The sequence below is a fragment of the Salmo trutta genome, chromosome 7 (assembly GCF_901001165.1).
Source record: "Salmo trutta chromosome 7, fSalTru1.1, whole genome shotgun sequence".
Taxonomy (NCBI): Eukaryota; Metazoa; Chordata; class Actinopteri; order Salmoniformes; family Salmonidae; genus Salmo; species Salmo trutta.
Genome location: NC_042963.1, coordinates 56705068 through 56730225, shown reverse-complemented (window position 1 = coordinate 56730225; position 25158 = coordinate 56705068). Strand labels below are relative to the sequence as shown.

The window sequence follows — 25158 nt, the reverse complement described above, 5'->3', positions numbered from 1 at the left end:
TATTTTTACACGTTACTCGCTTCAGCACTCGGCAGTTCCGTTCAGTGTGCTTGTGTAGCTTACCACTTCGTGGCTGAGCCGTTGTTGCTCCTAGACATTTCCACTTCACAATACCAGCACTTACAGTTGACCGGAGCAGCTCTAGCAGGGCAGAAATTTGACGAACTGACTTGTTGGAAAGATGGCATCCTATGACGGTGCCACGTTGAAAGTCACTGAGCTCTTCAGTACGGGCCATTCTACTGCCAATGTTTGTCAATGGAGATTGCATGTCTGTGTGCTCGATTTATACACCTGTCATCAATGGGAGTGGCTGAAATAGCCGAATCCACTCATTTAAATGGGTGTCCACATACTTTTGTATATACAGTGCCTTCAGAAAGTATTCAGACCCTTTGACTATGTAAATAAGGTATTTCAGATTTTTATTTTCTAATACATTTGCAAACATTTCTAAAAACCTGTTTTTGGTTTTGTCATTATGGGGTATTGTGATGTCATTATGGGGTATTGTGATGTCATTATGGGGTATTGTGATGTCATTATGGGGTATTGTGATGTCATTATGGTGTATTGTGTGTAGATTAATGAGAAGGGAAAAAAACGATTTAATCCATTTTAGAATAAGGCTGTAATGTAACAAAATGTGGAAAAAGTCACGTGTCTGTGTATGTGTTGAAGATAATCATGTTGGTTTTTTTGGCAAAATGTTATACAGTATCAGCTTCACTCTCAGTGAAGTAAATAGTACTGCTAGGATATAAAGTTAATTTCTTTGCCATATGTTTTGCAGTATTACTTGAGTGCCTTGTTGCAAACAGGTTGCATGCTTTATGTTTTTTCACGATCAGGGTCGACCAGGGTTGTTTTGGCCTCTGTGGTGTTGATCAGGGTTGTTTTGTCCTCTATAGTGACAATCAGGGTTGTTTTGTCCTCTATGGTGACGACCAGGGTTGTTTTGTCCTCTATGGTGACGATCAGGGTTGTTTTGTCCTCTATGGTGACGATCAGGGTTGTTTTGTCCTCTATGGTGACGACCAGGGTTGTTTTGTCCTCTATGGTGACGACCAGGGTTGTTTTGTCCTCTATGGTGACGACCAGGGTTGTTTTGTCCTCTATGGTGACGATCAGGGTTGTTTTGTCCTCTATGGTGACGATCAGGGTTGTTTTGTCCTCTATGGTGACGATCAGGGTTGTTTTGTCCTCTATGGTGACGACCAGGGTTGTTTTGCCCATAGAAGTAGAAAGACTAGATAATGACTAGATTCTATTTCTATGTTCTTACCCTGGTTGGCTAATCCTAGTTGATGTTTACTATGACTTAACCTAGTTAAATAAAGGTTAAATAAAATAGATAAATGAGTGACAACAGAGAGAGTGATATGGGGGGTTGTTCCACTGTCCCGTGATGTGTCCACTGTGAATACTACAGTCTGTAATTAACACTTGGAATAATTAACCACATGCCGTGCTTCATAGAGCTCTGTCAAACCTTGCCCTACTTCATTACAATGTGAACCTGATTCACATCTGAATCTGAATCAAACCTGAATCAAACAGAAATCTGAATCTGAACCACACAGAATTCTGAATCTGAATCTGAACCACACAGAATTCTGAATTCTGAATCTGAACCACACAGAATTCTGAATCTGAACCACACAGAATTCTGAATCTGAATCTAGCTGAATACTGCCTATAATTAACAGACACTGTGATCTAGTCAATTATATTCTGTTCTCCATAAAGCTCTGTCAAAATTCACTACTGTCTTGCTCACACTGAAATGTATGGCTTATTGGCTTTCACAATTAAATATATAGCTTTCACTGAAATATGTGGCTCTCACACTGAAATGTATGGCAGCTCTGAATGGTTTCCGGTGGTTGGGATTTTAGACAACGGTCCGAGTTAATAAGAGTTATGTGAAACAAATTTTAGAATAAAACAATAACTTGAGGATGAGATGCTACGCATTTCACTCTGTTTAATAATAATCCCCAATCAACTTGTCTTCCCTGTCTACCACACAACAAGAGCCAGTCAGGCATAAACAATCAACAACTCCAATCTGAACGGCTACTCAATTAATAATCAACTGTATTTCCGATCTTAACGGTGTTGTGTATTCTGGACCTGTAATAACTCGTACTTTTATAGTGGGTGATAAAAATAGGGGTTTAACTTCACGTTGATTGGCCGTGTGCCCACCTTACCCTGCAATTACATCAATCGCCACGACACACAGACTGCGGTATTTGGGTAGAGGGTTTCACCTGGCTGATCCAAAGAGTAGAAATATTACATAATAAAAACCTTCTACTTGGAGCATGCATTATGATGCAGTTACAAAACATTGTTAGACTTGTCATGAGCATGTATGATCCTTTATAATGTCTTATAATCATCTAATAATCATCCTGACTATAGCAACCATTTTCACTCAATTAAAATGTTGATACAGTAACTTACAAGCCTCATTAAAATTTGTATATGATTTCATACATACTTACAGCAAGTTATAATGCATTATACCAGCAGACTTTACTTACAACGAGTTATGATGCATTATACCAGCAGGCTTTACTTACAGCAAGTTATAATGCATTATACCAGCAGACTTTACTTACAGCAAGTTATAATGCATTATACCAGCAGACTTTACTTACAGCAAGTTATAATGCATTATACCAGCAGACTTTACATACAGCAAGTTATACTACATTATACCAGCAGACTTTACTTACAACAAGTTATAATGCATTATACCAGCAGGCATTACTTTCAACAAGTTATAATGCATTATACCAGCAGACTTTACTTACAACAAGTTATAATGCATTATACCAGCAGGCTTTACTTACAACAAGTTATAATGCATTATACCAGCAGGCTTTACTTACAACAAGTTATAATGCATTATACCAGCAGGCCTTACTTACAAGTTATAATGCTTTAAATAAAATGTTACCAAAATGTTTTAGGGTGCAAACTCGTTTCACTATCACCACCATGGAGGACCATAGGACCAGGCCAGATGGAAGCCTGCCCGTAATAACAGGTCCAAGAACCTCATCTCGCCAACCGTGGAGCAGCAAACTGTGTACTATGTCAGTCTGGAGGTCTGCCATCAGATACTGCCAACTGCTGCTAGTGCTAAAGATCTGGTTTACTCAACATGCTGACCTGACCTATATATTCAGGTATTCTAACCGACACTAACTGCCAGTATCCACCCAGCCAGGTATTCTAACCCACACTAACTGCCAGTATCCACCCAGCCAGGTATTCTAACCGACACTAACTGCCAGTATCCACCTAGCCAGGTATTCTAACCCACACTAACTGCCAATATCCACCCAGCCAGGTATTCTAACCCACACTAACTGCCAGTATCCACCCAGCCAGGTATTCTAACCAACACTAACTGCCAGTATCCCCCCAGCCAGGTATTCTAACCGACACTAACTGCCAGTATCCACCCAGCCAGGTATTCTAACCCACACTAACTGCCAGTATCCACCCAGCCAGGTATTCTAACCGACACTAACTGCCAGTATCCACCCAGCCAGGTATTCTAACCCACACTGCCAGTATCCACCCAGCCAGGTATTCTAACCCACACTAAATGTCAATATCCACCCAGCCAGGTATTCTAACCCACACTAACTGCCAGTATCCACCCAGCCAGGTATTCTAACCCACACTAACTGCCAGTATCCACCCAGCCAGGTATTCTAACCGACGCTAACTGCCAATATCCACCCAGCCAGGTATTCTAACCCACACTAACTGCCAGTATCCACCCAGCCAGGTATTCTAACCCACACTAACTGCCAGTATCCACCCAGCCAGGTATTCTAACCCACACTAACTGCCAGTATCCACCCAGCCAGGTATTCTAACCCACACTAACTGCCAGTATCCACCCAGCCAGGTATTCTAACCCACACTAAATGTCAATATCCACCCAGCCAGGTATTCTAACCCACACTAACTGCCAGTATCCACCCAGCCAGGTATTCTAACCCACACTAACTGCCAGTATCCACCCAGCCAGGTATTCTAACCCACACTAACTGCCAGTATCCACCCAGCCAGGTATTCTAACCCACACTAACTGCCAGTATCCACCCAGCCAGGTATTCTAACCCACACTAACTGCCAGTATCCACCCAGCCAGGTATTCTAACCCACACTAACTGCCAATATCCACCCAGCCAGGCATTCTAACCCACACTAACTGCCAGTATCCACCCAGCCAGGTATTCTAACCCACACTAACTGCCAGTATCCACCCAGCCAGGTATTCTAACCCACACTAAATGTCAATATCCACCCAGCCAGGTATTCTAACCCACACTAACTGCCAGTATCCACCCAGCCAGGTATTCTAACCCACACTAACTGCCAGTATCCACCCAGCCAGGTATTCTAACCAACACTAACTGCCAGTATCCACCCAGCCAGGTATTCTAACCAACACTAACTGCCAGTATCCACCCAGCCAGGTATTCTAACCCACACTAAATGTCAATATCCACCCAGCCAGGTATTGTAACCCACACTAACTGCCAGTATCCACCCAGCCAGGTATTCTAACCAACACTAACTGCCAGTATCCACCCAGCCAGGTATTCTAACCCACACTAACTGCCAGTATCCACCCAGCCAGGTATTCTAACCAACACTAACTGCCAGTATCCACCCAGCCAGGTATTCTAACCAACACTAACTGCCAATATCCACCCAGCCAGGTATTCTAACCAACACTAACTGCCAATATCCACCCAGCCAGGTATTCTAACCCACACTAACTGACAACATCCCAGGTATTCTCAAACTGCCAACATCCCAGGTATTCTCAAACTGCCAACATCCCATGTATTCTCAAACTGCCAACATCCCAGGTATTCTCAAACTGCCAACATCCCAGGTATTCTCAAACTGTCAACATCCCATGTATTCTCAAACTGCCAACATCCCAGGTATTCTCAAACTGCCAACATCCCAGGTATTCTCAAACTGCCAACATCCCAGGTATTCTCAAACTGCCAACATCCCATGTATTCTCAAACTGCCAACATCCCAGGTATTCTCAAACTGCCAACCTCCCAGGTATTCTCAAACTGTCCACATCCCACCCATGTATTCTAGTCTCATGTCCATGAGTAGCCTGGTTGGTGCTGTCTTGCCAACTCCTATGGCCATTGTCACACTCATTAAGTGTGGAAAGCTTTAAGTTCCTCGGCGTACACATCACGGACAAACTGAAATGGTCCACCCACACAGACAGCGTGGTGAAGAAGGCGCAACAGCGCCTCTTCAACCTCAGGAGGCTGAAGAAATTCAGCTTGCACTTACAAACCTTTACAGATGCACAATCGAGAGCATCCTGTCGGGCTGTATCACTGCCTGGTACGGCAACTGCTCCGCCCATAACCGGAAGGCTCTCCAGAGGGTAGTGAGGTCTGCACAACGCATCACCGGGGGCAAACTACCTGCCCTCCAGGACACCTACACCACCCGATGTCACAGGAAGGCCAAAAAGATCATCAAGGACAACAACCACCCGAGCCACTGCCTGTTCACCTCGCTACCATCCAGAAGGCGAGGTCAGTACAGGTGCATCAAAGCTGGGACCGAGAGACTGAAAAACAGCTTCTATCTCAAGGCCATCAGACTGTTAAACAGCCATCACTAACTCAGAGTGGCTGCTGCCAACATACTGACTCAAATCTCTAGCCACTTTAATAATAAAAAATTGGATGTAATAAATGTATCACCAGTCACTTTAAACTATGCCACTTTATATAATGTTTACATACCCTACATTACTCATCTCATATGTATATACTGTACTCTATACCATCTACTGCATCTTGCCTATGCCGTTTGGCCATCGCTCATCCATACATATTTTTATGTACATATTCTTATTCATTCCTTTACACTTGTGTGTATAAGGTAGTTGTTGTGAAATTGTTAGATTACTTGTTAGATATTACTGCACGGTCGGAACTAGAAGCACAAGCATTTCGCTACACTCGCATTAACATCTGCTAACCATGTCTATGTATGCCTTTTCCTGTGGCTCAGTTGGTAGAGCACGGTGTGTGCAACGCCAGGGTTGTGGGTTCGATTCCCATGTGGGGCCAGTACAAAAAAAAATAAAATGCATGAATTCTATGAAATGTATGTATTCACTACTGTAAGTCGCTCTGGATAAGAGCGTCTGCTAAATGACTAAAATGTTTTAGAAAATGTATGTGACAAATTAAATTAGATTTTTAAGACAACACAGTCAGTTCTGGCCCCAGGCTAGTCAAGGAGGATTCATAGACATTGTTTAACCAAACTAAATACCAACATAAATACAAACATCCCAGGTCAACTATTCTCATGTTCAGGAGGTTCTTGGCACAAAGACATGTAGTACCTTTTCACACTATTGTCCCAACCTGAACCGTAGACAAACTGTGTTGTCTTTGATATTTTCTTTTCTTATTGTCCTTTCCAGCACTGTCCCAGGAACCATGGTGGATGCTTATTAAACAGGCCAGTACAGCTCAGCTTGGCACGGTTTGACTCAGCTTAGTAAGAAAGGGTTATAATACTCATGGTGAGATACACTCGGCTTTCTCTGTTTTTTTTGTTTTTTTTGCTGACATCATCTGTGTCCCAGATGGTTCCCTATTCAGTGTCCTGCTTTTGATCAGAGCCCCATGGACCACAATCTAGGGGTGAAAGTAGGCTGGCTAGTAGTTAGGATCCATTGGTCAACATTAATTCCTTCCACCTGACTGTTACAATACCATTCTCCTGCTGTAGAGCTCCCCGGTGAGTACCTGGGGAGTGGACTAGCCTACCATCTCAAGGTCACTCTCACACAGACCCTCTCCACATCACATGGCTAGAAGTCCTCTATCAATCACCATGTCTGTAAATCTCTCATTCATCATTAACCGCATATCCATCATTAGGCTTAATATCACAATTAGAAAGGAAAATAGAGATGATGGACAGAGATGATGGAGAAATATTTATCTTACTCACCCTTGCATATTTAGAAGAGTAGGGGTCTTCAAACAGAGCCCACATGCGTTTCTGCCAACGACCCCACAGCCCCTTTGCCTTTATGTCGGTAGGGTCCCCCTGCGCCAGCCTCCTCGTCATCTCATCTGCCTCATCACCTACCCCGTCCCCCGGATCGGTCACGACCTCCGGGTCCTGATCATCATTACTGGTTAAGTCGAGCAGGGCACCCCCGCCGAAACTATCAAGCGCTTCCTCCGCCTCCCGGTGCTGGCTATAGGTCATCCAGCAGCAAGGCTCCACGTCCGTCTCATCGATGCCCCAGAATGCCAATTCCTCCTCGTAAAGAGGTCCGCAGACATCGGCAGGGCAGTGTAGTTTACCAGTTCGGTAATAGTTAAGGATATGAGCGAAAACGGCAGGGTGGCGGTCGAAAAAGAATTCCTCATGTTTGTCGTCCCAGTCGAAGTGACTAGGCGCATCGGGTTCGGCCAGACAGGATAAACGGGTACCGGGCAGGGTACGTAAGGTACCGCGGTATGTCTGGTGCTTGGTCCCTCCCACGTTTATCACAATGCGATCCTTTTCGTCGCTCAAGCCCATTGCGTCCCTTAGGCATGTCTCCAATAAGTTCCCAGCATCACAACGGCAACTCTATGAGCACAGTGGGAGGGGGGAGGGGGGGGGAGATATGGCGATATGGCTAGGCTGCTGGTGGTTGCAGGCTATATATCCTAAATAGTGCAGGCCTATAGGACTAATCAGCACATATTCCCACTGATGATGCCGGGTGCCCCAATGTTTCCACAACCTGTCATGGAAATCAACCACAAGACCTACAGGAGGGAAACCATTTAAATCCAAAATGATAGCCAGTGTAGTCAATGGCAAGCCATTATTAACAATGGATGGTGGTTTAAATCCACAACAATGGATGGTGGTTTAAATCCAAAAGGTGAAGAAGATACAATTTTTAAAAAAGGTGTTGTTTATTCTTTCTAATCCGAATCCAACACAAAGACTCTCTTCCTTGTTGTGGTGTTTTTTTGGTAGAACCAGTTAACGATATTCATAGACAGCACGGTGAATGCGGGTGTGTGACTGCATGCCGTGGTGCTGAAAGGACAGCACCAGTCCCCCCCCTCTCTCTCTCTCTCTCTCTCTCTCTCTCTCTCTCTCTCTCTCTCTCTCTCTCTCTCTCTCTCTCTCTCTCTCTCTCTGTCTCTCTGTCTCTCTCTGTCTCTCTGTCTCTCTGTCTCTCTGTCTCTCTCTCTCTCTCTCTCTCTCTCTCTCTCTCTCTCTCTCTCTCTCCGAGACACTCTGCTTGCTATTTAAGAATGCTATCCTTCCTCTCATGTATCTATTGTCGCTTTACCTTGTCCCCCAAAACGACACATTCAAATCCAGTTTTCCGTTGAACGAAACAGTTGGACAGCCACCGGTAGCTATATCTTACTAGGACTAGATCAGGCGCCGCGCATTTTCCCGCGCAAGATGTCTGTGACTGTGTTTATCTTCATCGGGGTAAATGGTTGTTTTCCAGTATGTATTTTTTCCCGTATGCCTGTGATTCCTTCGTGTTCGAGACTGCAAGGAGAGCGAGTAGTCCACGGTGACACCATATGAAGTGTGAACACGGAAGGACAGGAGGCAGGAAGGTACGCGCACGTTCTCTGTGTTCTCTGTGTTCTCTGCGTCCTCTGTGTCCTCTGCGTCCTCTGTTCTCTGTGTCCTCTGTTCTCTGTGTTCTCTGTGTCCTGTGTGTTCTCTGTGTTCTCTGTGTTCTCTGACTGAGCAATGCTCCGCGGTGATGATTCTCTTGAGGATCCTCAGAATTGACTCGAAGAAGAGACGCGGTTGTTCTGGAAACACCGTGGAAGAAGGAGAGGGAAGGAAGGAGAATGATATGGAGCATGCCCAGTCAGAACCATTGTTTGTTGAAACTGTCTTCTGAGTTCATGCATTCACTGATTGTTTAGCTCCATGCAGCCAGGCACTGCCACCCGTCCCCCTTCCCTTTTCCCTTCACTTCCTCCAGGACAAAAAGCCTCAGTATTTTTGACCATATGCAGTCAGACAGGCTGACAGTCAATAAGTTAATTGGGGTTTATGAGGGTATGACCCTGAAACCATTTGGCTAAACGCCAAATCCATGCTATATCAAACCCTTGAAATTAATTCATCCATTTGACAAATGAATAGAGAGACACAGTATCATCGGTATTATATTATCACTGGATGTATGGAAATGTGCAATGTGTGGACCCTCTTTATACAAAGTGATTTCCTATGAACAAAGACACAGAAGGCCAGTGATGCCACAACAGCCTATACATTCAGTTCCCTCTCTCTTCACCATATGGTAGGAGTTAGTCATTATGGTGTTGTTATGGGCATTGCCAACAGAGAGCGGTGTTGCCCATGCAGTTCACTGCATGTGCCTCTGTCCTCTTTGTGCCTCTGCAATGATCCATTATGATGACATTACACTATGTCTGCATCCCAAATGGAACCCTTTTCACTATTTAGTGGAACCCTATTCCCTATTTAGTGGAACCCTATTCCCTATTTAATAGAAGCCTATTCGCTATTGAATAGAACCCTATTCCCTATTTAGTGGAACCTATTCCCTATTTAGTGGAACCCTATTCCCTATTTAGTGGAACCCTATTCCCTATTGAATAGAAACCTATTCCCTATTGAATAGAACCCTATTCCCTATTGAATAGAACCCTATTCCCTATTTAGTGGAACCCTTTTCCCTATTTAGTGGAACCCTATTCCCTATTGAATAGAACACTATTCCCTATTGAATAGAACCCTATTCCCTATTTAATAGAAGCCTATTCCCTATTTAGTGGAACCCTATTCCCTATTTAGTGGAACCATATTCCCTATTTAGTGGAACCCTATTCCCTATTTAGTGGAACCCTATTCCCTATTTAGTGAAACCCTATTCCCTATTTAGTGGAACCCTATTCCCAATTTAATAGAAGCTTATTTGCTATTGAATAGAACCCTATTCGCTATTGAATAGAACCCTATTCCCTATTTAGTGGAACCATATTCCCTATTTAGTGGAACCCTATTCCCTATTGAATAGAACCCTATTCCCTATTGAATAGAACCCTTTTCCCTATTTAGTGGAACCCCATTCCTTATTTATTGGAACCCTATTCCCTATTTAGTGGAACCATATTCCCTATTTATTGGAACCCTATTCCCTAATTAGTGGAACCCTATTCCCTATTTAGTGGAACCATATTCCCTATTTAGTGGAACCCTATTCCCTATTTAGTGGAACCCTATTCCCTATTTAATAGAACCCTATTCCCTATTTAGTGGAACCCTATTCCCTATTTAGTGGAACCCTATTCCCTATTTAGTGAAACCCTATTCCCTATTGAATAGAACCCTTTTCACTATTTAGTGGAACCCTATTCTCTATTTAGTGGAACCCTATTCCCTATTTAATAGAAGCCTATTCGCTATTGAATAGAACCCTATTCCCTATTTAGTGGAACCCTATTCCCTATTTAGTGGAACCCTATTCCCTATTGAATAGAACCCTATTCCCTATTGAATATAACCCTATTCCCTATTGAATAGAACCCTATTCCCTATTTAGTGGAACCCTTTTCCCTATTTAGTGGAACCCTATTCCCTATTGAATAGAACACTATTCCCTATTGAATAGAACCCTATTCCCTATTTAATAGAAGCCTATTCCCTATTTAGTGGAACCCTATTCCCTATTTAGTGGAACCATATTCCCTATTTAGTGGAACCCTATTCCCTATTTAGTGGAACCCTATTCCCTATTTAGTGAAACCCTATTCCCTATTTAGTGGAACCCTATTCCCAATTTAATAGAAGCTTATTTGCTATTGAATAGAACCCTATTCGCTATTGAATAGAACCCTATTCCCTATTTAGTGGAACCATATTCCCTATTTAGTGGAACCCTATTCCCTATTGAATAGAACCCTATTCCCTATTGAATAGAACCCTATTCCCTATTGAATAGAACCCTTTTCCCTATTTAGTGGAACCCCATTCCTTATTTATTGGAACCCTATTCCCTATTTAGTGGAACCATATTCCCTATTTATTGGAACCATATTCCCTATTTAGTGGAACCCTATTCCCTATTTAGTGGAACCATATTCCCTATTTAGTGGAACCCTATTCCCTATTTAGTGGAACCCTATTCCCTATTTAATAGAACCCTATTCCCTATTTAGTGGAACCCTTTTCCCTATTTAGTGGAACCCTATTCCCTATTTAGTGAAACCCTATTCCCTATTTAGTGGAACCCTATTCCCAATTTAATAGAAGCCTATTTGCTATTGAATAGAACCCTATTCGCTATTGAATAGAACCCTATTCCCTATTTAGTGGAACCATATTCCCTATTTAGTGGAACCCTATTCCCTATTGAATAGAACCCTATTCCCTATTGAATAGAACCCTATTCCCTATTGAATAGAACCCTTTTCCCTATTTAGTGGAACCCCATTCCTTATTTATTGGAACCCTATTCCCTATTTAGTGGAACCATATTCCCTATTTATTGGAACCCTATTCCCTATTTAGTGGAACCCTATTCCCTATTTAGTGGAACCCTATTCCCTATTTAGTGGAACCCTATTCCCTATTTAGTGGAACCCTATTCCCTATTTAATAGAACCCTATTCCCTATTTAGTGGAACCCTATTCCCAATTTAATAGAAGCCTATTTGCTATTGAATAGAACCCTATTCGCTATTGAATAGAACCCTATTCCCTATTGAATAGAACCCTATTCCCTATTGAATAGAACCCTATTCCCTATTGAATAGAACCCTATTCCCTATTGAATAGAACCCTATTCCCTATTTAGTGGAACCCTATTCCCTTTTTAGTGGAACAATATTCCCTATTTAGTGGAACCCTATTCCCTATTGAATAGAACCCTATTCCCTATTGAATAGAACCCTTTTCCCTATTTAGTGGAACCCTATTCCCTATTTAGTGGAACCCTATTCCCTATTGAATAGAACCCTATTCCCTATTTAGTGGAACCCTATTCCCTATTTAGTGGAACCATATTCCCTATTTAGTGGAACCCTATTCCCAATTTAATAGAAGCCTATTTGCTATTGAATAGAACCCTATTCGCTATTGAATAGAACCCTATTCCCTATTGAATAGAACCCTATTCCCTATTGAATAGAACCCTATTCCCTATTTAGTGGAACCCTATTCCCTATTTAGTGGAACCATATTCCCTATTTAGTGGAACCCTATTCCCTATTGAATAGAACCCTATTCCCTATTGAATAGAACCCTTTTCCCTATTTAGTGGAACCCTATTCCCTATTTAGTGGAACCCTATTCCCTATTTAGTGGAACCCTATTCACTATTTAGTGCACTACTTTTGGCCAGGGACCATAGCCTAGATATGTGGGGAAAGTCCCTATTCTCTTCCTTATCTCATTATTTAGACATTTTGAATGCAGCACTGTAATAGTTGTTATCTTGATATTTAGGTGGAAAATAAATGCGGTGTGTTTGTGTTCTGAATACTAGTTTATAGTGGAAGAATAACAACAACAATAACCCTGAGCAATAAACAGAATATTGCTCCTCCTAACTCCTGTAGTTTATGAAGATTTATATTTTTTTATTAACTTTTATTTATTTACTGTTGCCCAATTAAGACCAGGGTCTTTCATTCCCAATGGTGCCTCTGCGTACAAACTTTTTCTCACAAACAGGAAGAAAAATGAACAGTACAAATTAAACAAGAAGAAAAAAATATATAAATAATCACAAGACAAGCCATGCTGTCTTTCATCTGTCCTCTTTTTACCACCCCCTCATCACTTGGTGGGCTGTTTCCAGTCTCGGTTTACACAGTCATTAGTAAAAGGAGGAGTTTCTATCCATTCCTTGGGGAACATACCTCGAGATTTCTGGCACAGAATTTGAGTTCTTAGAACGAGAAGAAGCTATAACGGTCCGTCTTCTTAGAATCTCGGGGACACTGGTATCACACAGACTTTTCATTTATTTATCTAAATTAACGGACCTGAACAGTCGGTCATCATGACTGTCGTTGGCTGTAACAAGTGTATCAAATTCATGCTCTTTTTCTTTAATTTCGTTTTCTGGGTGAGTTTAGTCTTTCTTTACATTTTTAAATCTCTTTTATTACGATGCTACTTTAAAGTGATTATCATCACATTTCTTCTGTCTGTAGTTTTATTTATTGATTAAAAAAAAGTGTGTCTTGAATGTTTTTGCTTATGATGTAACTTTGAATCATTCAGAATTTTTATGACACCTTTAAATCTATTTCGTCTCTGTAACCAGATAGTATCACCGAGGTACTGAAATGAGCTACTATTCAACACTGTTATGATACAAGCCTATTTTATGATAATCTCACATACTGTTGGTATTGTTTTCAATGGTCCAACTGATGACCGTGTGAAAACTGTAGTGGCTCAATAAAGTAAGCCAGTCCTAGACTAGGTACTATTAGTGATTTAAATATACACTAGGTGACTGGTAGGATCCACCGTGTTGATGCTACCGTGACTCCATCTTGGCTCTTCCCCACCGTTGTAAAAAAATATTTAGGAAGCCATAGAAATGCATTTATTAATGTCTGGCATTTGTATTTTGCCACATGTATTATATTACAGACTCCTTAATGCATACTTTTAAATTATATTATGTGAGCTAAACATATAAAAAAAGAACAAATATATAAAATAATTTTCCTTAAAGTATATATTTTAGAGATGACTAATGTTACTGTCCCCACTACAAAAAAAAAATAAATACATGTATGTTTGTCCTTGAAACATTTAATTGAAACACTGTATAATTCCATTAATTCTTGTGTGTGTGTGTGTGAGTGAGGGGGGCATCAATAGATGAACAATAAAACCTACACAGCCAAACTCCCTGGGCCATGGCAGGTTACCCCTGATCAACAGGATCAACAGGATTATTATGATCAACAGGATCAACAGGATTATTATGATCAACAGGATCAACAGGATTATCATGATCAACAGGATCAACAGGATCAACAGGATTATTATGATCAACAGGATTAATATGATCAACAGGATCAGCAGGATTATCATGATCAACATGTTTACTCAAATCCCCGAGCAGACAAGGTGAAAAATCTGTTCGATGTGCCTTTGTGCAAGGAACTTGACCCTAATCGCTCGAAGGTCACCGTTGATAATGTCTGACCCTGGCTGTGACCCCACTCTCCCAGGCTGTCTCAGGGGGAGTTGGGATTAGTAGGAATATAAGCACCCACTACATTATCATGTTGCTTTAGTCTGTCCCAGATGGGCGGCGTTTGCACTTTTGGGACTATGCTATTAGTTCCACTGCACCAGACAAGCTCAATCTAGCACAGTGTTAGTATTTGTAATGTGCTTTTCAATACCGTTTGATCCATGACAGGGACGAAAAGGGGCACCAGAGAGGGAGACTGTTTCTCTTTGACATTTCCTTTGTTCCCACACGCTTCCTTGTCAAACTAACTGCAGTAGCTAGATTCTGTAACTAGTGGTTTGGTAGTGTTTAGACTAAGTACAAATGTAGCATTACTGGTAGTGTTTAGACTAAGTACAAATGTAGCATTACTGGTAGTGTTTAGGCTATATTCAAATGTAGCATTACTGGTAGTATGTAGGCTAAGTACAAATGTAGCATTACTGGTAGTGTTTAGGCTATATTCAAATGTAGCATTACTGGTAGTATGTAGGCTAAGTACAAATGTAGCATTACTGGTAGCATGTTGTTAATTAAGGTTCAAATGTAGAATGAATTGGTAGCAGATGTCTTCTTTCCAAATATACCACGTTTTTTGCATGTCAGAATCATGTAATTACACGTGAATTGCCAATACATTTAAGAAACTGTATCACTATGTGAAATCAGCATAAAAGTCATGCAGCATATCCTGGACACTAGTTTCCATGTGATTTACTGTTTCCCCCTTTAGTGTTGTTTTATACTGATTAGCTGCATGTTGTGTCAGTCGAAACACTGACCGTTTTTATTTTCCTCTAGTCACCCTTTGTCCCATTGAGGATTCAGTTTCCTGCTTCTTGGTTCTAGAACAATGAAGTCCAGGACAGATATGAGCAAAATGTGCTGAAAGGTTTTCACAAACGCTGACAGATTGGAGACGTTGACAATAGTCACAGAATGCTTTACAGTTTCCCAGCCTAGACCCCAAAGAGCAAGCAAAATAACAGTGGCAAGGGAAAACTGACAAGAAGACTGTGTAAAACTGTTTCTCTCTCTGTCTCTCTCTGTCTCTCTCTGTCTCTCTCTGTCTCTCTCTGTCTCTCTCTGTCTCTCTCTGTCTCTCTCTCTCTCTCTCTCTCTCTCTCTCTCTCTCTCTCTCTCTCTCTCTCTCTCTCTCTCTCTCTCTCTCTCTCTCTCTCAAATCAATTCAAAGGGCTTTACTGACATGGGAATTATATGTTTACATTTCCAAAGCAAATGGAATAGCCAATAAACAAAGGAAATAAACAGTAAACACGTCTAAAAGTTTTAAAAGAATATAGACATTTCAAATGTTAAGTTATTGGCTATGTACAGTGTTGTAACAATGTGCAAATAGCTGAAGGATGAAAGGGGGAAAAAACATATAAATATAGGTTGTATTTACAATGTTGTTTGTTCTTCACTGGTAGCCCCTTTCTCATGACAACGGGCCACAAATCTTGCTGCTGTGATGGCACACTGTGGTATTTTGCCTAATATTTATGGGAGTTGATCAATGTTTGATTTGTTTTACATTTCTTCGTTGGTCTGTGTGATCTGTGGCAAATATGTGTCTAAGATGGTCATACATTTGCCTACGGCGACCTTTCTCAATAGCAAGGCTGTGCTCACTGAGTCTGTACATAGTTAAGAATTTTCTTAATTTGGGGTCAGTCACAGTGGTCAGGTATTCTGCCACTGTGTACTCTCTGTTTATGGCCAAATAGCATTCCAATTTGTTCCGTTTTTTTTTTTTTGGTTGATTCTTTGCTTTCTCATGATTTGGTTGGGTCTGTGTTTCTGTCCTGGGGCTCTGTGGGGTCTGTTTGTGTTGGTGAACAGAGCCCCAGGACCAGCTGACTGAGGGGACTCTTCTCTAAGTTCATCTCTCTGTAGGTGAGGGCTTTGTGGTGGAATGTGTGGGCATCGCTTCCTTTCAGGTGCGACGCCCACATATAGTCCTAATTCTGCTCTGTATACATTGTTTGGGGTTTTGCGTTGTGCACAAAGTATATTTTTGCAGAGTTCTGCATGCTGATTCTCAATTGGGTGTTTGTCCCATTTTGTGAATTCTTGGTTGGTGAGTGGACCCCAGACCTCACAACCATAGAGGGCAATGGGTCCTGTAACGGATTGAAGTATTTTGAAGTCAGAACCTAATTGGGATGTTGAGTTTTATGTTCCTTTGTAAGGCATCGGCCTTCCCTGTGGCTCAGTTGGTAGAGCATGGTGTGTGCAACGCCAGGGTTGTGGGTTTGATTCCCATGGGGGGCCAGTACAAAAAAAAAAAAAAAAATGAAAATGAAATGTATGTATTCACTACTGTAAGTCGCTCTGGATAAGAGCGTCTGCTAAATGACGTAAATGTAATGCATAGAAGGCCCTTTTACCATTGTCTCTAAGATTGTTCACAGCCTCGTGAAAGTTACCTGTGGTGTTGATATTTAGGCCCGAGGTATGTGTAATTCTCGGTGTGCTTTAGGGCAACAGCGTCTAGATAGAATTTGTATTTGTTGTCTTGGCTACTGGACCATTATTTTTGTCTTACTGAGATTTACTGTTGGGTCCAAGTCTGACAGAATCTGTGACGGAGATCTCTCTCTCTCTTTCTTTCTCCCTGACAGTTGGCTGGAGCTGTGATCTTGGGAGTGGCTCTATGGCTTCGTCATGACAACCAGACCAGCAGTCTCCTCATGCAGCAGTTTGAAGGCCAGCAGGCTCCAAACACCTTCTATACCAGTGAGTAGCCATGATCCCTGTGGGAATTGAACCCACAAACTCCGCCACGTGGGTTGGGAATGGGATACAATTTACTCTAGCTTCCTCTCCTCCCCTCCCCTCTCTTCCTCTGATCCTGTATAATAATAAATCCCACTTAGCAGATGTTTTTATACAAGGAGTCTTACAGACAGGAGTACTATAACTATAGCTCTCCCCCCTTTTCCTCCTCTCCCCCTCCTGGGTACATTTCTTCCCCCGCCTGTCATTAATCTCACGCCCTCACCCCCCTCACCTTCTCCTCACCCCTCCTCTCCTCCTACATCCAACAGGAAGTTGCTGTTATTACAGGGCCCATGCGAGGCAAGCTGAGCTCTCCCAACAGGAAGTTCCTTTATTACAGGGCCCATGCGAGGCAAGCTGAGCTCTCCCTTATTAGAAGGCCCTTGTTAGGCAAGCTGAGATCTCCCAACAGGAAGTTGCTGTTCTTACAGGGCCCATGCGAGGCAAGCTGAGCTGTCCCACAAAGACCTGCTTTCTGCTTATCATCTATAACAGACAGGGATCTGGTGAGTTAGTATGAGGAGGATCCAGAAATAGCTGAAGAGGCAAGAGGCAGCCAGGAACCAGGAAGAGGAACAGGACCTGCGTAGATCCACCGGATCTCTCTTGCTCTCTCTCTCTCTGTCTCTTTCTCTCTCTCTCTCTCTCTCTCTCTGTCTCTCTCTCTGTCTCTCTCTCTGTCTCCCTCTGTCTGTCTGTCTGTCTGTCTGTCTGTCTGTCTGTCTGTCTGTCTGTCTGTCTGTCTGTCTGTCTGTCTGTCTGTCTGTCTGTCTGTCTGTGTGTCTCTCTCTCTCTCTCTCTCTCTCTCTCTCTCTCTCTCTCTCTCTCCCTCTGTCTCTCTCTCTCTCTCTCTCTAAGTGATGATGGGATGGTAACAATGGGAGATGTTTTTGTTACTGTAACGTTACTTCTGTTGTGACACCTCTGACAACAGACAAGTGGTTCTTAGACACACACAGGCAACAGAATCCTGAGAGCTCGGTGTCTCTCCCAACTGACCTCCATGAAGGAACACATGGGATATATATTCTGTTCGTGCATTTTCATTTAGATGCCAAAGCATATATATATATATATATACCACTGGTCTATGTGTGGCCAAAGAGCTCTATTTTCATGTCATCCAACAAATGTAATCTCCTGGAATTGGATAAACAGCATTGGCACTTGGCTAAGGAGGCTAAAACTTGGCCATAAGTGGATCTTCCAGCAAAACAATAACCTCAAGCACACATCAAAATCAGCAAAGAAATTATTAATTGACCACAAAATCAATATTTTGCAATGACCATCTCAGTCTCCGGACTTGAACACCATTGAAAACCTATGGTTTGAATTGAAATGGGTAGTCCATAAGTACAGACGAAAGATATGAAGGATTTAGAAAGATTCTGTATAGAGGAACGATCTAAAGATCCTTACCAATGTGTTCTCCAATTTCATAAAACATTTTAGAGAAAAGCTCAGTGCCATTATCCTCACCAGGTGAGTTATTGAAAACAGGGGTGTCAATAATTTTGACCCCTACTTTGTTGAGAAGAAATGTATATTACTTGTTAAACAAAATCTCTTTCTCTGAGAAAATTGTATTAGTATAAAATAATATAATTTCCCCGTTTGTTTACAATATAGCTCAGTATTTGAATTATTTCTTTTATAGAGTCATTTCTGGTGATCTTTCTCATGGGTGTCAATAATTTCGGACCCCACTGTACATACAGTAAGTCACTGTAATGCTGGAAATCTTTGTGGTGGGTGTCTTTGGGTGCGTCCAACATCAGGACCTGCAAAGATACGTTATTCCTGCTGAGTTAAGAGTTACTGTATTATTCCTGCAGAGTTAAGGGTTACTGTATTATTCACGCTGAGTTAAGGGTTACTGTATTATTCCTGCTGAGTTAAGGGTTACTGTATTATTCCTGCAGAGTTAAGAGTTACTGTATTATTCCTTCAGAGTTAAGAGTTACTGTATTATTCCTTCAGAGTTAAGGGTTACTGTATTATTCCTGCAGAGTTAAGGGTTACTGTATTTTTTTTTTTTACCCGTTACTTACTTCTCTCTCAGCCTATTCTAACACTTTAAAATATACATGGTCTAAACATTTCCAAGGGTTCACAGGTCTCCGTATAGGCTTTAGGCTATTCTGTTTGTTGTGGTAGCAAAATATAGCACCCATTCATTCCAAATGTGGTCTTCTCCACTCCCATACTTACCTCAGTTAAGGGAGGTTTTTTTCCTCTCTCTCCTGCCCTTCAAACACACACCCTTGCGTAATTCAAATAGCCCTTGTACATCTGGGCTTGTTATAAATTAGAGTTGAAAGTGGATTTAAAAAAAAATAATGTTTAGCTTGCCTGGCACACCAAACTGGTGTTTATGTAGGACTGGATATAAATAAATATACACCCACGATTGGGGCTCCCCTCCTACCAGACCAGTTGAACTAGTTAGTGGTACAGGCTGGGTAGTTGTCAGTCGTCGCTAGGGCAGTAGGAGGTACAGACAGACCATCTGTGTTGTCTTGAGGACGTCCTCTGTAGGTGTAGCTCTGTAGTTGATTATCTCGGTTGTTGATTATCTCTGTAGTTGATTATCTCTGTAGGTGTAGCTCTGTAGTTGATTATCTCTGTTGTTGATTATCTCTGTTGTTGATTATCTCTGTAGGTGTAGCTCTGTAGTTGATTATCTCTGTTGTTGATTATCTCTGTTGTTGATTATCTCTGTAGGTGTAGCTCTGTAGTTGATTATCTCTGTTGTTGATTATCTCTGTTGTTGATTATCACTGCTGTTGATTATCTCTGCTGTTGACTCTGTGACAGACTAGTGGGTGGAGAGGGTTGAAAGATGTGCCGCTGTCGGATTAAAGTCGTGTACTTGATCTACCAGTTGAAACACGTTGAACAGATTGATTGGCAGAGTCATTTGAATGTGGGGTTTAGGGTTATCGCCATGTAAAAAGTCTGAAGAGGGGGGAAGTTCGGTGGTACGTTGGTGGGAAAAGAAAGGGAAGATATAACTGGTTGAAAAGAAAAGTTCACAATAAAAGGCATTTAAGCCTTGTCTTCTGGTTCACAAACATGTTGTTACTGGTATAGAAATAGCTTTTATAGTCATCTGTATTGATCGTTTACACAACACGTTCTCCCTCTCAGCAGGTTCTCTCTCTGTGTGTGTGTGTGTGTGTGTGTGTGTGTGTGTGTGTGTGTGTGTGTGTGTGTGTGTGTGTGTGTGTGTGTGTGTGTGTGTGTGTGTGTGTGTGTGTGTGTGTGTGTGAGAGAGAGAGTGAAAGACGGAGCGAAGGAGATGGAGAGAGATGGGGGAAGGAAGGAGAGAATGAGAGTGAGAGAGAGAGAGATGGGTGAAGGAAGGAGAGAATGAGAGTGAGAGAGAGATGGAGGAAAGGAGATGGAGAGAGAGAGAGAGAGAACTGGCTGCCAAATGGTCTTTAGAGAGGAGAGGCAGGCAAATGGTCTTTAGAGAGGAGAGGCAGGCAAATGGTCTTTAGAGAGGAGAGGCTGGCAAATGGTCTTTAGAGAGGAGAGGCAGGCAAATGCAGAGCTCTCTTTGATTATGTAACTGACTTGGTAAACATGTTATATTTTTTTTACTTCATTGTGGATTAGTTTATTTAAGTCTGTACATGCAAAGTCAAGAATCAGGGCTTTTCACAAACAATGTATTGAAGTAATGTAATTAAAAATATATGTCGTATAAAAATGGGGAGAGAGAGCGAGAGAGAGAGAAAGAAAGAAAGAAACAGAGAGACAGAAAGAGGTAGAGAGAGAAAGAGAGATTAAATTAGTCAAAACACGAACATTTTACATCTGGCTAGAAATTAATAAAGAAATGATCTTAACAGAGAAAAATGTCCTCCTGTGTTCTACCTACAACATATCCCCCCACTAGAATCCCCATACTTTAACGATGACGGCTTCTCCATCCTACCTATATCCCCCCACTAGAATCCCCATACTTTAATGAAGACAGCTTCTCCATCCTACCTATATCCCTCCAATAGAATCTCCATACTTTAACGATGACGGCTTCTCCATCCTGGAGGTGGAGATCAATCATTTCCAGGCCCAGGGACATGTACTAGTCTGTGGCGACCTAAATGCCAGAACTGGACAAGAACCTGACACCCTCAGCACACAGGGGGACAAACACCTACCTGGAGGTGACAGTATTCCCTCCCAATTATGCCCCTTAGACACAACTATGACAAAACAACTATCAAAATGGGTCATAACTCCTGCAGCTCTGTCGCTTGCTGGGTCTGTACATAGTTAATGGTAGGCTTTGAGGAGACTCCTATGGTAGGTACACCTATAGCTCATCTCTTGGCAGTAGTACTGTAGATTACTTTATCACTGACCTCAACCCAGAGTCTCTCAGAGCGTTCACGGTCACACCACTATCACAGCAAAATCACAGTCTACTTGAACAGAGCAATACTCAATCATGAAGCATCAAAGCCAAAGGAACTGAACAATATTAAGAAATGCTATAGATGGAAGCAAAGTAGTGTGGAAACCTACCAAAAAACTATTAGGCAACAACAAATTCAATCCCTTTTAGACAACTTCCTGGACAAAACATTTCACTGTAATAGTGAAGGTGTAAACTTGGCAGTAGAAAGACTAAACAGTATATTTGACCTTTCAGCTTCCCTATCAAATCAAAATGTTTAAAGCAGACAACCTAACAAAATTAACAACAATGAGAAATGGTTTGATGAAGAATGTAAAAACCTAAGAAAGAAATTGAGAAACCTGTCCAACCAAAAAAACCCAGGAAACCTGAGTCTATGCCTTCACTATGGTGAATCACTAAAACAATACAGAAATACACTACAGAGGAAGAAGGAACAGCACGTCAGAAATCAGCTCAATGTAATTAAAGAATCCATAGAATCTAACCACTTCTGGGAAAATTGGAAAACACTAAACAAACAACAACACGGAGAATTATCTATCCAAAATGGAGATGTGTGGATAAACCACTTCTCCAATCTTTTAGGCTGTATAACAAAGAACAAACAGCAAAAACATTTACATGACCAAATATGAGACTCTGCATGCAGAATTTTGAACAAAAACATGCCCTGTGTACAACCTAAAACACCAAATAATGCATGCAGAGCAGAATTAGGCCGATACCCGCTAATTATCAAAATCCAGAAAAGGAAGCGATTCTCAAACCTTCCAAAATCCTAAAAGGAAGCGATTCTCAAACTTTCCATAACAAAGCCATCACCTAAAGAGAGATGAACCTGGAGAAGAGTCCCCTTAGCAAGCTGGTCCTGGGGCTCTGTTCACCAACACAAACAGACCCCACCGAGCCCCAGAACAGCAACATAATTAGACCCAACCAAATCATGAGAAAACAAAAAGATAATTACTTGGAATTGGAAAGAATGAACAAAAAACAGAGGAAACTAGAATGCTATTTGGCCCTAAACAGAGAGTACACAGTGGCAGAATACCTGACCACTGTGACTGACCCAAAGTTAAGGAAAGCTTTGAGGCCGACCTGGCTCTCAAGAGAAGACAGGCTCGGTGCAACACTGCCCACAACATGAGGTGGAAACTGAGCTGCACTTCCTAACCTCCTGACAAATGTATGACCATATTAGAGACGCATATTTCCCTCAGATTACACAGACTCACAAAGAATTCAAAAACAAATCCAATTTTGATAAACTCCCATATCTACTGGGTGAAATACCACAGTGTGACATCACAGCAGCAAGATTTGTGACCTGTTGCCACAGGAAAAGGGCAACCAGTGAAGAACAAACACCATTGTAAATACAACTCATATTTATGTTTATTTATTTTTCCTATTGTACTTTAACTATTTGCCCATCGTTACAACACTGTATATAGAGACATGGAGGATATGGAAGACTTAACTCTGACTGGTGAGATTTAGTTATCCTGCTACACTCTGACTGGTGAGATTTAGTTACCCTGCTACACTCTGACTGGTGTTAGTTACCCTGCTACACTCTGACTGGTGAGATTTAGTTACCCTGCTACACTCTGACTGGTGTTAGTTACCCTGCTACACTCTGACTGGTGTGAGATAGTTACCCTGCTACACTCTGACTGGTGAGATAGTTACCCTGCTACACTCTGACTGGTGAGATAGTTACCCTGCTACACTCTGACTGGTGTTAGTTACCCTGCTACACTCTGACTAGTGTTAGTTACCCTGCTACACTCTGACTGGTGAGATAGTTACCCTGCTACACTCTGACTGGTGTGATTTAGTTACCCTGCTACACTCTGACTGGTGTTAGTTACCCTGCTACACTCTGACTGGTGTGAGATAGTTACCCTGCTACACTCTGACTGGTGTTAGTTACCCTGCTACACTCTGACTGGTGAGATTTAGTTACCCTGCTACACTCTGACTGGTGTGAGATAGTTACCCTGCTACACTCTGACTGGTGTGAGATAGTTACCCTGCTACACTCTGACTGGTGTGAGATAGTTACCCTGCTACACTCTGACTGGTGTGAGATAGTTACCCTGCTACACGCTGACTGGTGTTAGTTACCCTGCTACACTCTGACTGGTGTTAGTTACCCTGCTACACTCTGACTGGTGTTAGTTACCCTGCTACACTCTGACTGGTGTGAGATAGTTACCCTGCTACACTCTGACTGGTGTGAGATAGTTACCCTGCTACACTCTGACTGGTGTGAGATAGTTACCCTGCTACACTCTGACTGGTGTGAGATAGTTACCCTGCTACACTCTGACTGGTGTGAGATAGTTACCCTGCTACACTCTGACTGGTGTGAGATAGTTACCCTGCTACACTCTGACTGGTGTGAGATAGTTACCCTGCTACACTCTGACTGGTGTGAGATAGTTACCCTGCTACACTCTGACTGGTGTGAGATAGTTACCCTGCTACACTCTGACTGGTGTGAGATAGTTACCCTGCTACACTCTGACTGGTGTGAGATAGTTACCCTGCTACACTCTGACTGGTGTGAGATAGTTACCCTGCTACACTCTGACTGGTGTGAGATAGTTACCCTGCTACACTCTGACTGGTGTGAGATAGTTACCCTGCTACACTCTGACTGGTGTGAGATAGTTACCCTGCTACACTCTGACTGGTGTTAGTTACCCTGCTACACTCTGACTGGTGTTAGTTACCCTGCTACACTCTGACTGGTGTTAGTTACCCTGCTACACTCTGACTGGTGTTAGTTACCCTGCTACACTCTGACTGGTGTTAGTTACCCTGCTACACTCTGACTGGTGTTAGTTACCCTGCTACACTCTGACTGGTGAGATAGTTACCCTGCTACACTCTGACTGGTGATAGTTACCCTGCTACACTCTGACTGGTGAGATTTAGTTATCCTGCTACACTCTGACTGGTGAGATAGTTACCCTGCTACACTCTGACTGGTGTGATAGTTACCCTGCTACACTCTGACTGGTGTTAGTTACCCTGCTACACTCTGACTGGTGTTAGTTACCCTGCTACACTCTGACTGGTGAGATAGTTACCCTGCTACACTCTGACTGGTGTGATAGTTACCCTGCTACACTCTGACTGGTGTGAGATAGTTACCCTGCTACACTCTGACTGGTGTTAGTTACCCTGCTACACTCTGACTGGTGATAGTTACCCTGCTACACTCTGACTGGTGAGATTTAGTTATCCTGCTACACTCTGACTGGTGTGATAGTTACCCTGCTACACTCTGACTGGTGTTAGTTACCCTGCTACACTCTGACTGGTGTTAGTTGCCCTGCTACACTCTGACTGGTGTGAGATAGTTACCCTGCTACACTCTGACTGGTGTTAGTTACCCTGCTACACTCTGAATGGTGTGAGATAGTTACCCTGCTACACTCTGACTGGTGTTAGTTACCCTGCTACACTCTGACTGGTGTGAGATAGTTACCCTGCTACACTCTGACTGGTGTGAGAAAGTTACCCTGCTACACTCTGACTGGTGTGAGATAGTTACCCTGCTACACTCTGACTGGTGTGATTTAGTTACCCTGCTACACTCTGA

At 42.3% G+C, this 25158-nt stretch overlaps 2 protein-coding genes across 2 annotated transcripts in view; one reads left to right on the top strand and one right to left on the bottom strand.

Moving 5' to 3' along the window:
• Positions 1 to 8182, bottom strand: part of LOC115196578 (potassium voltage-gated channel subfamily C member 1) — a 72694-nt gene extending 64512 nt beyond the window's left edge. The window contains exon 1 of the mRNA XM_029757421.1: positions 7057 to 8182. Within this exon, the coding sequence (XP_029613281.1) occupies positions 7057 to 7638 (582 nt within the window). The 5' untranslated portion in view covers positions 7639 to 8182. The remainder of the gene's footprint in view (positions 1 to 7056) is intronic.
• A 4795-nt stretch (positions 8183 to 12977) lies between these two features.
• Positions 12978 to 25158, top strand: part of LOC115196595 (CD81 antigen) — a 35495-nt gene continuing 23314 nt past the window's right edge. The window contains exons 1-2 of the mRNA XM_029757458.1: positions 12978 to 13192; positions 16951 to 17065. Of these exons, the coding sequence (XP_029613318.1) occupies positions 13127 to 13192; positions 16951 to 17065 (181 nt within the window). The 5' untranslated portion in view covers positions 12978 to 13126. The remainder of the gene's footprint in view (positions 13193 to 16950; positions 17066 to 25158) is intronic.